Consider the following 17,268-nt stretch of genomic DNA (forward strand, 5'->3'; position numbering starts at 1 on the left):
AAGCATCAACTTTTTTCTGGCCAGTGTTGTTATGACATATATAACCTACAAATCGATTACTCACTCGAGTAAAAATAAAATCGATATGATGTATTTTAATATTATTATGAATTTGATTATTTAAATTCGAGAACTGATTACAGTTCGAGACACTGCCCCGACGCGAGAATTATGAAATACACCTGTGTTTTGATTAGCATTCTACTCTGCTGTAGGTTTTGAGTAGATTGTGTAAGTTGCTGCACTATGTTCGGAACAACTTGAGCAACAGCAGTTTGCTGAATTAGACTCAAACTCTGGTTCATTTCTCTGTCTTGTTAATTTAGCTGAAGCTGTTGTTGATTGTGAGACAGCGCACTGACTGAAAATTTGGCTGATGTTTTTGATAAAAATAAGCAGATACGTCTATTCTGGGTAACTGGAAAGTAACAGTAACATCACAACTTAATATATCTAATATCACAACTTTCTCCAGATGATGTTGGTATGTTTGGTTTGTGCTGACAACTAACGACTGAAAAAGGTCTAAAAATCGGAGGCATTCCAATTTGTTGCTACTGAAGGTACGGCTTAATAGAGGGCAATTAGGCTCTCACCTGAATATCCTGATCTGCGACTGAAGAGATCGAGGCTGCTGATATCATTGACAGCTCCCTGGTATGCGTCAGCGTATGGTTTACCTCATTAAACTGCTGTTTAATCTTCTCCAACTCCCGAAGCTCGTCAACAAGAAAGAACTCTTAATTATACTGAATAATAACCTGGAAGGCATCCACTAGCTGTGGAAAATGACTCCTGGATTGCTTCTGCGCCACTGATAGCACGATTGTTGATTCATTTTCTATAACTGTTGTATATGAATTGGTTAATATATGATATTTAATTGAAAACTTGGTCTTAACTCTTAGCAACTGGTTGGTATTCCTTCTAATGACACGAACATGTTTACACTGAATTTTTGCAATATAAATTGAAGTAAAACATAATAAATTTGTACCCCAAAAACATAAAATCAATGAATTAATACTTTTCGAAACTCGTAAATAAACTGACTGACAACAAACTTAACAACTCAATTCAACTGATCTGATTTCATGATCTGATTTGTTGATAACTGGTATGGTCAATCTGATTTAATGTTGATAACTGGTATAGTCAATCTGATTTAATGTTGATAACTAACATGGTCAATCCAATTTGATGTTGATAACTGTTATGGTCAACAGTTACATGATCTATCCGATTTGATGTCGATAACATTAACAACTGGCTTCGTCCTTCTGATTTATCAAATGATGTGGTTGATCTGATTCGCAAATAATCTGGTCAATCTGCTTTGACAACTGATTTGGTCCATCTCATTTAACTACTATTATTGGCCCATCTGATTTAAGTCAACTATTATTGGCCCATCTGATTTGAGTCACCTGATTTAACAACTGTTATTGGTCCATCTGCTTTGAGCCAACTGATTTAACAACTGTTATTGGCCTATCTGATTTGAGCCAACTGATTTAACAACTGTTATTGGCCCATCTAATTTAAGCCAACTGATTTAACAACTCTTATTGGCCCATCTGATTTGAGCCAACTGATTTAACAACTGAATTGGTCCATCTATTTAGGTCCATCTGATTTGATGTCAACTATTCTGTATCTACTGATTTCGTACTGGGTATCATAACACTAAATTACATGTTCAAGATATCCCAGCATCTCCACCATGTCGTGAACCATACATAATCATGTAAGGTCACGAATTATCTGAATTCTGAATCACATTCCAAATCTGAAATGTGTCATAGTTATATGAAATACCTATGGGGCAAAATACCCACAAATGGGCAACGTGCCCATAGCTGTCTAAATATAGGGTAAAAAAACCAACGATGTTAGAATATGTGATTAGAATGTTTTATAGTTATATGAATACCTATGGGGCAAAATACCCACAAATGGACAACGTGCCCATAGCCGTCTGAATATAGGGCAAAAAGCCCACGATGATTGAATATGGGGTGAAACCCCGCGAATGGCCTCCAACCGCCCCTTACAGCCATCCCTGTCCACCTGATTGCCTTGATAAATTCATCTGATTACCTGATAAATCACCACAACGATATTACCTACTGCAATGTTTTACTGTTTGTTTTACTATCCGTTTTACTGTTTACTGTCTGTTGTTCTCTTTATCGATTTGTATCGGATAATACAAATATAGCATAACTGATATCGAAGTAATTAGGAAAATATATAAGTATTATAAGACTTAACTGAATATTCTTCCTGCACATCGACAAGAAGTCTGATAAAACTGTTGTTGATTGTTATACCTGAAAACACACTGTTTCTTCTCTAATCTGTTTCTGAATAATCTGAATATTCACTGATTTCTGTTCTCTCCTCTTAATGTAATTTCATTTGTTCCCTTTGTCGATTCATACCAAATAATACAAATACCTATAGCATAACTGATATCTAAGTAATTAGGAAAATATATAAGTATTATTAGACTTAACTGAATATTCTTCCTGTGCATCGACAGGAAGTCAAAACTGTTGTTGATTGTTATATCTGAAAATACACTGTTATTTCTGCTCTGATCTGTTTCTGAATAATCTGAATGTTCACTTATTTCTGTTCTCTGTTCTAATGCACCTTCTTTTGTTCTCTGAAAATTATTTAGTTTTTTTTTTCGTAATGACAGCCCGCCAAAAGCATCAACTTTTTTCTGGCCAGTGTTGTTATGACATATATAACCTACAAATCGATTACTCACTCGAGTAAAAATAAAATCGATATGATGTATTTTAATATTATTATGAATTTGATTATTTAAATTCGAGAACTGATTACAGTTCGAGACAGTACTGCAATCAGCACCATTAACTCACACTCCCTCGTAGGGTAGCTTTCGAACACCGGAAGTCAATATCATTACCATTTATAACCCGTTAACAGCCTCCGTGGCCCAGTAGTTTGAGCGTAGGGCTCGGACAAAAATCACTTTGTGATCCCTAGTTTGGTTAGGGCATTACAGATTACAGGCTGATACCTGACTGTCCGAAAGTAAGATGATCCGTGCTTCAGAAAGCACGTTAAGCTGTTGGTCCCGGTTACCACTTACTGATGTAAGTAGTCGTTACATGAGCCATGTCAGGGGCCTTTGGCGGCTCAATTGTAACTCTAACACCAGGGTTGATGGCGTTGGTAATCCACCTCACAAGATAGAAGAACCCGTTAACGCATAAATATCTTAGAATCTACCGAATAGGTACTTATTCGTAGATATATCGTCAACTTGCTAGCCTCTGAGTTTGCAAAAAGACTAATATTGCGAGCAAGTGTTCCCTTTACTCTTTAGCGGCTTATGGGCAATTTAAGCGGAAGTTGTCATCATATCATCATAAACAGCCTATATACGTCCCACTGCTGGGCACAGGCCTTCCCTCAATCAACCGCAGGGGGTATGGAGCATACTCCACCACGCTGCTCCACTGCGGGTTTGTGGAGTTGTTTTTACGGCTAATAGCCGGGACCAACGGCTTAACGTGCCCTCCGAAGCACGGAATCATCTTACTTTTTCGGACAATCAGGTGATTCAAGCCTGAAAAGTCCTTACCAAACAAAGGACAGTCTCACAAAGTGATTTCGACAATGTCCCCATCGGGAATCGACCCGGACCTCCAAATCGTGAGCCTAACGCTCTAACCACTAGACCACGGAGGTTGTTTTAACCCCCTAATCCTATCATATCGTGTAATTGTCCCTGCCATCATCATTGTATTTATTTATAAATTGTCTAAATGTAAATCATTCCACAAAGTACCTATTACATCATATGACGTAAGTACCTACCTACTCTGGAATTCAAATAATGTGTGCATTAGACACAAAGAATTATCGCGACGACATCATAATTTATATCATAACAGAAGGTGAATAATACACCTACCTACCTAAACATAAATATCAAAATGTATTCTGATTTAAATAAAATGGACGGTCGGTCGAATCTACCCACATCGACATTTTTAAAATAGCAATTACCGCCTACCTTCAACTTGTCTAATGCAGTTCTTATATTTTTTTGTGTAGGCTATTTTATTATTAACAAATTGATGTCAATTACAGTTGCTTAATACCTACTTAAAATATTTTTAGATCAAGAAGTTGGGTATTATGATCTTCGATGATCTTCGTCTACTTGGCTACGTGAGTCATTTGTCCAGATTATCAAGCTCGCTCCAGGCTCGTATTGATGAGGGGCGGAGACTGCTTCTGCTAGAGGTACGTAGTTCATTTGATACGTAGGTGATGGATTAGTGGGTTACCTAATACACAAATCAAAAGTAGTACTTGCAGGTTTTCGTTTGACATCTTGTACGTCTGCCTAAACGTAGGCAGTGGCAACCCTAGGGCGGTGCGGTCATATCGGTCATAGGGCCACCACTGATGCAGTGATTACATTCCCTTTGCTTCTGCCGCTGCCTACCAAATTTATAATAATGGACACTAGACTAGCTAATCTATGTACAGTCATGAGCAATATCATGTACCCACTTTAGAACCCTGTCGCACTATCTTATTTGACATTTAATAAGACTTACGGTTGAATTTCTCAAAAAAGTTAATTTGACATGGTTTCATAAAGTTTATACATATTACTACTCGTGACCGTACAGTCATGAGCAACATAATGTACCCACTTTAGGAGTCTGTCGCACAGTGGCATTGATTGTCGTGACATTTAGTGAGACTTAGGTACAGTTCAATTTGTCAAAAAAGTTAATGTGACATGGTACCAAAGTGTATACATATTAATGCTCGTGACCGTACCTACTTAATTACCTATAGGTACATATGGGTCTACCTACATTAAAACTGAGATTATTTCTTCTATTCGTAATGCTTGTGTGTGAGGTGGATTACCAACTTCCGCAACCATAAATTACTTATAAAGTAAATTTATACTTAATCATAGTTTTAACAGTAACCCTTCTTCGTATTTCGGGGTCCACTAATAGGTACTAAATACTTGATAATTCATTAATTGTACTCTTTCTATTTCTCGACTTTTGTACTTCCTGTGTGTGCAACGCGTGTGCAATAAAGTATTTGTTATATTATCATAATATAGTGTTCAACCTACCTATGCGAATAAACTAGGAACTGTTCTTCTTCTATCGTGTGTCAGGATCAGAGTCAGATGTCTGACATGGCTCATGTAACGACTACTTACTTAATACATCAGTAAGTAGTAACCGGGACCAACGGCTTAACGTGCCTTACCAAGCACGAATCATCTTACTTTCGGAAAAATCTAGTGATCAGCCAGTAATGTCCTAACCAAACTAGGGACCACAAAGTATTTTTTATGATATTTCCCCACCGAGAATCGAACTTGGGACCTCCGGATCGTGAGCCCAACGCAACTAGGTACTGTTGATTGAGACCATTGAAATCAATGAATGAGACAAATAAGTTCCTTATGAGTCACTTCATTCTTTTAAACAGGTGTTGTCAAATACCTAACGATGTGAAAGCGGTTGTACTTATAATGGTACCTACATTGCAATGGCGACGGTTGTATGCGACTCGCTTACATAATGAGAATGAAAGACTTGCCTCATTAGCTGAGTACAGAATGAGATTTAGATAACAAGATTTTTTGAGGAGCTCGGTGGCGCAGCGGTAAACGCGCTCGGTCTGCGATTGTTGAAGTTAAGCAACTTTCGCAAAGGTATAAAGGTAAGGCATAGGATGGGTGACCGCAAAAAAAAAGTTTTCATCTCGAGCTCCTCCGTGCTTCGGAAGGCACGTTAAGCCGTTGGTCCCGGCTGCATTAGCAGTCGTTAATAACCATCAATCCGCACTGGGCCCGCGTGATGGTTTAAGGCCCGGTCTCCCTATCCATCCATAGGGAAGGCCCGTGCCCCAGCAGTGGGGACGTTAATGGGCTGATGATGATGATGAACAAGTTTTTTTGGATTATCGCAGACCAAGCTTAGCGCGTTAACCGCTGCGCCATCGAGCTCCTCATCGAGATTAAAACTTAACAAATGTAATTTTTTCCGACTCTTGGTCCATGGCTCTAAGTAATCAAACTTAGTATCACGCCTGTATCCCGGACAGGGTAGGCAGAGATATCCCTACAAAAAAGATATACAAAATGCTTTAATTTCGGTGTACTGAAGTAGAAGTATTTTACGCGTGTTTTTCTAAGATTTCTTCAAGTGGAATGTTATTCATATAACAGACAGTAATTATGCGCATAAATGAATAATTATTGCTGTTAACATAATCATTTACATAGTCTGTGTTTTAATATCGTTCACAAGCCAGTTTAATTTTTTTGTCAACTGCCGGGGTGTTGGTATAACTTTTATGGGCATAATTTTGTGTCTATTGTAATCTCCCCAACGCACACTGGACCAGCATGGTGGAGTATGTTCCCCTCCAGTAGATTGAGGGGAGGCTTGTTCTTATTGGATCACTTATTATTATATTGACGGCCTCCGTGGTCCAGTGGTTTGAGGGTTGGGCTCACGATTCGGAGGTCCCGGGTTCAAATCCCAGTGGGGACACATCACTGTGATCCCTAGTTTGGTTATAGAATATTACAGGCTGATCACCTGATTGTCCGAAAGAAAGAAGATCCGTGCTTCGGAAGGCACGTTAAGCCGTCGATCCCGGTTGCTACTTACTGATCTAAATTAGTAGTCGTTACATAAGCCATGTCAGGGGCCTTTGGCGGCTCAAGTAACCCTGACACCAGGGTTAACGAGGTTGGTAATCCACCTCACAACCCACACGATAGAAGATTATATTGACGCGTGTTTGGTTACCAGGTTGATGAGTTTGGTCATTGACCTCATAACCAACACGCTAGAAGAGCGGTTTCAACTTCGTGAAGTAGTTATTTAGACATCACTTTCGAACTCCTTTATGTTATGAAAGAGAGGAAGATAATGCGACAGAGAAAGCGATAATGAAAAGCAGAAGACAGAGAGGTAATGAAACAGAGCGAGTAAGAATGAAAATTATAAAAAGAAAACACATGGGTAATATTTTCGAATAATTTATTTTGTTTTATTTTTTCTAATCTTCGACCATCTTCAGGAGCTTATCGAGCCCAACAGGCAAGAAGGTGCGTCCGCCATCGTCAGAATACATGATGACATTTCTGATGACGTAACACTGCATTGTACCTATTTTATAAAGCGGACGACCTTCGCGCGACTTACCAGGAATAGGCACAAAAGTTATACCTTTCTCTACACACTTTGATTCTAGAAGCTCAGAGAAGGATTTGTGCTGGGTCGTAGTGGCGAGTATTTCGGATATTTTGGTGGATTCTTTTGGCTCTGGTGCGGTGAAGCGCGGCGGGGGCGGCGGCTCCACACATTCCATGTCCGTGCTTCTGTTCATCATGTCTAACGCCTTTCTGAACGCGTCGCGCACTGCAGCCTCTTTTAAGACTTCCTCCGGGAACATTTTCTGTGGAGAATGAAACTTGATTAACTATTAATAACTTATATGTAACAAAATAAAAGCATGGTTTTGGAGTTATAGCACAAAAACTGATAGCCTCCAAGCCAGCATTTCGCTTAGGATGCTTTAGGGTAAAAATCGCCGAATTCGGCGTCTTTGTCATTTTTTATATTGAAGTCTAAAATTTTTATATATTGAAAACTCTAAATTTTTTATACATTGAAGTCGTTAACATTTTCATGAATTGAAATCTTTCACTTTTATGTGTATTGAAGTCAATACCATTTCATGTATTGCAATTTATCATTTTTATGTAAAGACTTCTTAACATTTTATGTATTGAAGTCTTAACATTTTTATGGATTGAAGCTTAACATTTATATGTAATGAAATTTTACATTTTTTGAATTGAAATCTTAACATTTTTATGTTTTGAAGTCTAACAATTGTATTTTTTGAAGTGTAACATTTGTATATATTATATTATATTTAGTGTATATTATATTTTTTTGTTTGTATTTGTATACTTATTTTTTTTACATTTTCCCTCACCTTATGGTTGTCTGGAAGAAATCGCTTTAAGCAATAAGGCAGCCATTTGCCATGTACTTAGTTAAGAGTCTTTTTGTAATTATTTATTTTTATTTTGGTGCAATAAAGATATTTTTTTTAATAAAATAAATAATAAAAAATAAAAATATATTTATATTTATTTTATGTATTTTTATATTTTTTTTTATTTATATTTTTTATAAAGTGTATTTGTAATGAGCTATGACCAACCTTGAAGCTAGTGTAGGAGTGCAGCACGGTGGCGTGCGGCGGGCAGGTGTTGAGCCAGGCGGCCAGCGCGGCCAGCCAGCGCGGCAGCAGCGCGCGGCCCGCCAGCGCCGCCACCGTGGGCGCGCCCAGCAGCTCCAGCCAGTCCACGCACCACAGCCACGCCGCTGGGAGGGGCGCAATGGTTAATATACGAACAACCTAGACAACCTAATCAAATGACATACTTTTTACGAAACGTCAAAAGGAAAGTTTTCTTTGTAGTCTGTTCTGCCTGTATGGGATAACGCTAAGGAGATGATGATGATGAATGAAATTGACTCACTATTCTCCCTGCCAACTAACTCGAGCGGTGCGTTCTGCAGACAATGCTCCAGCTTGGGCACGATGTGTTGGTGCAGCATGGCGGTGAGGGCGGAGCCCCAGGGCTCGCGCCACGCGGCCAGCAGCGGCCGCGCCGACCCGTCCGCCGGGTGCCACGCCGTCAGGGCCGCCGCCAGCCGCGAGCGGATCAGCGGGTACACTGTGCTGGCTAAGGCTTCACCTGGGGAAGGAAATTATTACAAAATTATTGGTGCTGATTCTTTTTAAGTTATATATGTCATTTTCTTGGTGGAGGTGTTTTTTACGGCTAATAGCCGGGACCAATGGCTTAACCGCAGCCGCAGCCGCATTGGAGCAGCGTGGTGGAGTACGTTCCATACCCCCTTCGGTTAATTGAGGGGAGGCCTGTGCCCAGCAGTGCAGTGGGCTGTTTATGTGTTATGTATGTCATTTTCTTATCCGCCGAAAAGGAAAGGGACAGGTAATCGACAAGCATATTTATGGAACACACGTCAATTATAAGCACAAATCTAAAACAACCGTCTAAAAATTTTACATTGGTCAATAACCCGACAGAATTATGTTGACAGCACACATCAAACGGTTTGCATACCAGCGAGATACTTTTTGATTCGCCCGGGGTATTCATTCAGTTACTCATTTTTCCTAAAATTAAGAGCCGTCAATCATCCGTCCCTTTCCTTTTCGGCGGATAAGAAAATGACTGGTATAACTTAAAGTAAAATTAGGAGGTGTCTACAGGAATCGGAGCCAATATACGAGTATATACCATCTTTCAAACAGCAATCTACGCTTATGCTTAGAGTGACATTCATACCAGGCGAAGTACTATATCTCTGACCTGCTGTCATTATAATTATGCTATGTCGCATGTCTGTTTATTGAACTTATGTAATACAATGACGCATAAGACATGACACCGCGGATTTTTTGATGACCTATTTAAGAGGAATAATTCCACCAAAAGGTTTAAGTAGCATTGTTGATTAAAGTTCCTAGTTGCTTAATTTTTTGCAAATTTATACGAAACATTAATTAATAGTACTCTAAAACCATCCTCATGAATCACCTCATGCATTGGTGAAAACCGTATGAAAATCCGTTTGATAGTTTTTGAGTTTATCGAGTTCAGGCAGACGTGGTGGGGACTTTTATAATATTTTCTTTTACTTTTGAGCTGGAGCCGTTAGTCCCGGTTATTACTTACTGATGTAAGTACGTAGTCGTTACATGAGTCATGTTAGTAATAACCCTGACACCAGGGTTGATGGAGTTGGTAATCAACCGTACAATCCACACGATAAAAGAAGAAGAGATATAGCCAGACGCGAGGTCGGCGCCCGGTACGAATTGGTGCGGGGCGGAGTATGACTCGTCAGCAGCAGCTAGTGGTGCAGTTACCCGCGAGGGTGTGCCAGGGCAGCACCCAGTGGTGCAGCGGCTGCGTGTCCCCCGTGGGGTCCCAGCCGCGCACGGCGGCCAGCAGCCGCGGCGCCACGCCGCGCGCCGCCGCGCTGCGGGCCAGCCAGCGCGGGCACGCCTCCGCCCACGACGAGAACACCTGCAGCATCGGCTCCGGGTTGCGGGGGTTCCAATTTCTAAGGAAATCCCGTACAATTAGTATCTTTCATGGGTACAATATTGCCACCTGCCATCTAAGAAACTTCCGATTCCATGATTAGAAAGAGAAAGTTCTAATTATATTATCTTTTTAGAAAATTAAAGAATATTATATGTGGCAATATTACGACATCATTTGCGGCAAGATTTGGGGTAATATAGTGATATTATTTCGAACAAATTTGTGACAATATTTGGGGCAAAATTGTGAAATTATTTAGAGCAAATTTGATATAGTATTTGGGGCAAAATCAAAAATTGTTTGGGGGAAAAATTTACACATTATTTAGGGCAACATTGACACAATATTTGGGGAAAAATTGACACATTATTAGGGGCAAAATTAACACATTATTTGGCGAAAAAATTGCGACATTATTTGGAACAAAATGGATACATTATTTAATTAAACATGGGACTAATAATATACATTAAATAAATTATCGCCACTTGGCCGGACAAACAAGGTGTCAATACTCACTCGGCGGCGCTAGTGACGCTCGGCACGTAGTGTTGCCAGAGTAGCGTGTTGTAGGCCTCCTCTGAGAGCAGTTCTTTCCACTTGCAGAACATAGGGACAGGCTCGGACGCGGATTGGAGCGGGTCCCACGCAGCTAACAGCGCGCTTATAAGAGGATTTATTATATTGCCCGCTATGCTGCCCAGCCCGAACATTGAATACTCTAAGGGGTAAGTCTCCTGGAAAAATTGAGATTAGGTACATAAGCTCACGGCATCTTTCAATTTTCCTCACCTTATTGTTAAGTTGCCTGGAAGACATCGCTTTAAGGGATAAGCTTATTTACCGTGTACTAGTAACGTCACTTTTGTAACTATTTGACTTTATTTTAAAGTAAGAGTAAAAATTAAAACTATATCAAATAAGTAACCAATGAAATCAAATAATTCAAACTCAATAAAGTCGAATTCCGTAGTTTAAAGCCCGATTCGAATCCGATCTGTTTTGATAGTTTAAAACAGATCGGATTCGATTCTGAATTCGACTTTATTGAGTTTGAATTCATGTTTGGATTGCTTCCTACAACTTCAAATTGAAATTCTTAATTCAAAAATATTTATTTTTCAAAATTAGCTTACATAATCAGCGCTTTTTGAACGTCAAAAATTTAATTACATATTATGTAACTAGCTGTAAAACTACTACCACATCGGAATCTGTAACGCTGGCGAGGTCTGTGACAAAGCTGGGTATATATATACATGCTACAGGCGTTATGCTGTTACGTTGAAATCATCCAACCGACCTTAAGATCCGAGAGCACTTCATAAGCAGTCTCCAGCGATAAGTCTTCTCTATTCAACTCCTCCACCCGACTGAGAATACTCTGCACTTTGCTAGTAACTAACGAGTGTTCTTCTAACTTCTTGTTGCATTCTTCTAGGTCCCGTTCTAGAACTACGATCTCGTCTTCTGCTCTCTGAAGCTCCCTGGCGTTCTGGATTATTTCCTGGGAAAAGAATAGAGGATAGCTAAAGTATCCGAAATCACATAGCATCGCGCCAAGCGCTAGATCTAATCATGGTCATAGAATAAATAAGGAATAATACTACGTATACTTGTTATACCAGAGAAGGCCTTTTCTAGACCCACAAAACATAAATAAAGGTCACGGTATTGTTCAAGACTTTTTTCTTGGAGTTGTTTGACAACAAAGATGGCGTCAATCGTGCCTTTGTTAGGTCGAAACCCATTGGGTTTCGGGAAGGAAACTTTCGGCTATTCTATTAAGGCGTCTATTGATGATATGCGCCAGTATTTTACCTGCTGCGGATAGCAAGGCAATGCCTCTAAAAGAACCGCAATCGGAGAGGTCACCTTTGCCCTTGTATAATTTGCTTAAAAAACTTTGAACGAACCCGTCTTGAAGATCTTGACGCCAAACGCCAGATCCGAAAAACTCGACCCAAGCCCTCTTACCACTACACTTATAACTCAAATGGGACTCTCTGTTGTGCTTCTTGCAACAGGACTTTCAAAACTAAATTTGGTTTTGCTAGTCACGCCCGCGCCCATGAAAGAGCCCAGGCTAACACTAGCTAAGGGTGTCGCCGTCGACGGATACGTCTGGGAGGACATCATCATCATCATCATCATCATCATACCAGAGAAAATATAGGACGCAGTGGTAAGTACGTATATTTCGTACTGACAGTTTTTGCTACAAAGAGTACCTCCCATATAAGAACACCCTATATAGAAATATGCAGGTATAAAGACATTTCAAAGTTAACTGTACACATTACACTTAGTGTAGATTTGCCGCAGATGGCATTAACTACTTGGCCGGACAAATGGGGCGCGCTGAAGGCTCTCACCCGGTACAACGTTTAAGACAACAGGCCTGAAGATACCCATGTTAGACGCGAACCTCGGCTCAGGGCGTCGTCTGAGAGGAAAAATATTTGAAAGAATTAAGTTGGCGGCAGTCTCAGCGCGGTTCGTGCTGGAAGCTGTTATATACCTATATAACCTTCACTAACAGCTGTTATATAAGGTCACTGACCTGCTCACAGCACTCGACCATCGTGTCGAGGTTGGCGGCCAACTGCGGGGCCGCGAAGTGCCGGCAGTCCCGGCGTGGCTCGTGCTCGAAGCGCGGCGCCGCGGCCGCCAGCGCGTGGTAGCCGCTCAGCACTCGCTTCTGCTTGCCCGTCATGTCTATCACTGGGACCCGGGATAGCTCGCTACTGTTGAGGTACATTGACAAAAATGTTAAGTGGTGCGATAGATCGTATGCCAATCTGTCCTAAAGGTTCGCTTACCACGGTATAAATTACTCAATTGTATACCAATATTTTATGTTTATTTTAATTTTTTTAAAGAACGTCTAGGGCCCTGTGCCGAGGTTTTTCTTGCAGCTTCTTTTCCCCGGCTATACAGGTTGTGAGAAGCTGCAGTAGTTTTAGGCGGATGAGACGTTCGTTATGTAAAATTGACGATTCAAAGTGTAACTATGTTACCTACTGAATAAAGATATTTTTGAATTTGAATTTGAATACAACCGCGACACGGAGAAATATCAGAGAAATATTTTGCAGTTTCATACATTTTAGAGCGTGATTTTTCTGTAGTAAGGTTTTAGTTTTTAAACTTATATTTTTTAGTAAATAAAGGCTTAGAAATTGATATAACAATTTTTTTTAGCTTAAGTGGTTGTCACTTTAAACACACCCCGGACACTTCAAACAAAACATCCGTTTTACACAGACACTACACATTGACGTTAACGTACACGCAAATAAGACCAAAGACTAAAGTAAGACCGAGAGGGGTGAGGTAAACCTAGCTAAGCCGCTAGTGGAGAGCGGAGAGTTGCCGTTCTTTACGTAGTATTTATTATTCCTTATTCTATGCTCTAAGACAAAAATAGTCAGTTTAACAGAAGAAAACACAATTCATAGTTATATAGGTAACATAAACAGCCTGTATTATGTCCCACAGCTGGTCACAGGCCTAGGGGTATGGAGCATACTCTACCACGCTGCTCCAGGGCGGGTTGGATAGTTATATATCTGGTTCTAACCTTGCAAGTGTATGCGTGGTGGGTTTACCCTCCTGGATGACGTCAGCGGCGTCGCGGTAGAAGTATCGCCCCTTGTGACTCTTCTTCCAGTTGTAGGACTTCTCTGTTCCCTTCTCTTTCTCTTGTTCTTCTTTTTCCTTTAATCTGCGCTCTTCTTCCTTCTTCGCTTTTAGCTGTAAAAGGATTTGAATTTGGAATAGTCTTTGTTAAGTTGCCAGCTTCACAGATATTCGTGGCTTTCAAATATATAAAAAGCTCTGCTAAATTAGTCTATGAAGCGCTTATTTCCCATTGGGGTAGGCAGACGCCACGGAATTCCACTTACTACGATCCTGACAGTTCTTCCTCTTCCGACTATAACACTTAAATCTTTTTCCGAGTCATCTTTCATTATATTTTTCTATAAATCAAGTGGAATTTCCTGTCGGAAAAGTCGTCAAAATTTTAGAGTTTCATTTAAATACTTTTGCGACGAAAAATTCCACTTGATATTAACTCAGAATCATGGTCTGAATCATCCCCCTCAGTATTCGGTAAGATATCGCTAGCACCCTGTATATCCAAACCATCTAAGTATCCTTTAAAAATATAAAGAAACAAAGCTAATTGTCACGAATATTTGATAGCCAAGTTTACTCACAGCAGCTTTCTCGGGGCCGTACGCGCCGATGGCACCTCTGCCCTTGCGGACAGTAGCCTCAACTGGTGCCGATATGCCCTGCAGATCCTTGCCCAGACCCTTGCCTGGTTGGTAGCCCATCTGTGAACAAGCGAGGGGTTAAGAGTGATTTTGTTGAGATAGGAATGTTGACTGAATGTTATTCGGATCTTGTTCTGTGGACTATAAGCTGTAGATGATGAAAGGTCGAGGGTTCTTACTCGAAATGTTAACACCAGTTTGTTCCTTATTTATTCATTGAAATTATTATAAACACAAAATTACACTTTGGCGAGAAGCGTCGGCCATTCTATTCGGTATAATAGTGCTATACAAAAATCTTCTTAATTAAGCAAGAGGGAATCCATAGCCCTCATTTTCCTTAAAAAAGTAGCATGGAGAGAACTTTACCTGAAGCAGCAATTTAGCACCAATGCCCTTAGTATGTTTCTCCCAAGTGCCAACATTGCCTCCCAAAGAGACAGGCCTCATGCTCTGCCCCTTCCTCCGGAGCCCTGCAGTCTCTGCCTCAGTTGGTTGACTTGGTTCCTCATCTTCTTCTGAACTGTCTACTATGATCGAACGGGAAGTGGATGCTTCGGATTTTGGTTGGAGTTCTAAAAAGTTAATTATTAGTATAATTAATAAGGTGTAGTATGAAACATTGTCAATTTTCTAACATATTTTTTATAACACTCTTAAAAGAATATTGTTTAAATGCAGATGACTTAACTCCTCACTTGTTAACTTCAACTCAACAAGAACAACAGATGAAACTGGCACATCCTAACAAATAAGTTTTATCACATGATGGATATTCAACCCTCACCTCTGTGCCATGTCTGTCAGAAGACGGACGACCTTTACGATATATATTGTTCGAATGTGCCCTGAACTCAGACGTGAGAAGTGTTTTGCACTCTCATGGTGTAATTTCCCTTGGCAATGGTAAAGTCAATCACTGATTGGCAGAGTCACTACCATATAAGGCTTTTAGTTTATTTATATTATCTGGTTGACCAAGCCTTTGCCTAAGGCGAAAGCACCTGTGAGGCTGGCATAATCAATCAGGGTGTGGTCACAAAAATTAGAAAAAAGATACAATTTGATTAGGATGTAGATTGTACATAAAATGTTATTTCACAACATGTTGCTGGCCATGGCTTAGTTTGATTGTGATGTTACTTTACATATTATAAAAATGTGTATTTTTATTTATCATTATATATTATAAACATCTATCCACTCAACGAAACTGCTTATAGTCTATAGGACTGATTGTAGTTTAAACCAAGAATAAAAAAAATATTATCAACATGAAGCTTACAAGTTACTAACTTACATTAAATATTAACTTAAATAACATAATACAAAATTCATATTTTATCATAATCAACTTCTATCCATACCTTTCTTTTCCTCTTCTTTCTTCTTGCCGGCCTGTTGGACTCCTCCGGCCACGAAGCCAATGGGAGCGGAGTAGTCTTTGGGCTTCCGTACTCTCTGACGGACATTGTCCTCATTCTCATCATCATCACTGTCTTTAGCCCATACACCTGCAAGTTTATGTACAAAGATATGAGTAAGTACCATTATTGAAATGGTATGTTGTCTCCTTATAGTGAAAACCTCATAAGTGAAATATTTACTAATTTCATTACAGATAACAACTGACATTAGCATGTTCATTGTAATTATTGCAAGATTTTATTAACAATTGAATCAGTGATTTTCTTGAAAGGTGCTTACGTGGTTTTCACTTAAGGCAATGATATAAATGAATATTTTTGTTACACTAAATATTTTTGGGACTTCTGGAGGAGGCGTTTGTTGAAGAAAAAGCTGATGGTTCATTTGGAATTGGGAATGATATGTCCATTACGTACCATATATTGCATACTCTTTCTTATTCTTTCTGTGTGTCCTGTGTGGATTAAATTCATTGTCCAAATCATGGTCTGTTATTTCAAAGCGTATTACTTCGTCGTCGGACATCCTGAAGCTTATATAGATGTCGTAAATGTGAAATAATAATCAGTGGAACAAGGTTATGATACAATAATGAATATGTGGTGAAATAACTTCTTTTTCTTACAAAGTTGTACTTTTATTTATTAAGAACGTTAAAACGTTGCCTAATATAGGTTACGTAATTCATGAAATGGGATTTATCGTAATTTTTCGCTTCTTTTTCATGTACAAAAACATTTCACAACAAACAGCAATAATCACATCACAATGACAATGGTGTTTAAAAAAAATGTTTCAGGTTTGGATTCTTTGTTTGGATTTTTTTTTCTATTTTGATTTTTTTTTTTTTTTGTTTTGGTTTTCCCCGAAGGGTAAGGCAAAGGGAACTATGCCCATACAGCCATGTCTGACGTATTTTTTTTTCTTGATGATTAATGAAATGATGAAAGGTGATGATGATGAAACCTAAGCCCCCACCCTCGGAGTAGACTCCTACTCCGAACCCCAAACGAATTAACTCAAAAGTCCGCATAAACTTTTGAGTTATGAAGCGGCTTCCCAGCACGAAGCGAAAATAGGCAGATACACTTTGTTTATTGAATACTCCAATATAATAACACTCGCGAATGTCTTCCGACTAACTTAATGCGATCATTAACCACAAAACACCACTTCGTATTAATTATTTAGATTACTCAATGAAGAAAGCAACTGTCCCGTTCCCGTTTCCCGCCGAAAAGCCTTTCTATTTTGAGATTTCAGGGTTTGACTTTATAGTACTTTAGGATATGTTTTTTTTATCAGACAGTCGGCACAAATGTTACAACAGGTTGAGTAAAACGCACCAATTGTGTC

At 39.5% G+C, this 17,268-nt stretch overlaps 1 protein-coding gene across 1 annotated transcript; it reads right to left on the reverse strand.

Annotated features, from left to right (window-relative positions):
* Positions 1 to 7,065: 7,065 nt before the first annotated feature.
* Positions 7,066 to 16,732, reverse strand: LOC126375865 (septin-interacting protein 1). The gene is made up of 12 exons (XM_050022935.1): positions 16,329 to 16,732; positions 15,852 to 15,998; positions 14,854 to 15,059; positions 14,425 to 14,544; positions 13,785 to 13,957; positions 12,765 to 12,948; positions 11,505 to 11,708; positions 10,721 to 10,938; positions 10,021 to 10,217; positions 8,600 to 8,818; positions 8,278 to 8,441; positions 7,066 to 7,500 (listed from the first exon to the last, which is right to left on the reverse strand). Exons 1-12 carry the CDS (start codon positions 16,435 to 16,437, stop codon positions 7,102 to 7,104), a joined length of 2,340 nt encoding a protein of 779 aa, XP_049878892.1. The 5' UTR covers positions 16,438 to 16,732; the 3' UTR covers positions 7,066 to 7,101.
* Between the last annotated feature and the right edge of the window lie 536 nt (positions 16,733 to 17,268).

The sequence above is a fragment of the Pectinophora gossypiella genome, chromosome 20 (genome assembly GCF_024362695.1).
Source record: "Pectinophora gossypiella chromosome 20, ilPecGoss1.1, whole genome shotgun sequence".
NCBI classification, from domain to species: domain Eukaryota; kingdom Metazoa; phylum Arthropoda; class Insecta; order Lepidoptera; family Gelechiidae; genus Pectinophora; species Pectinophora gossypiella.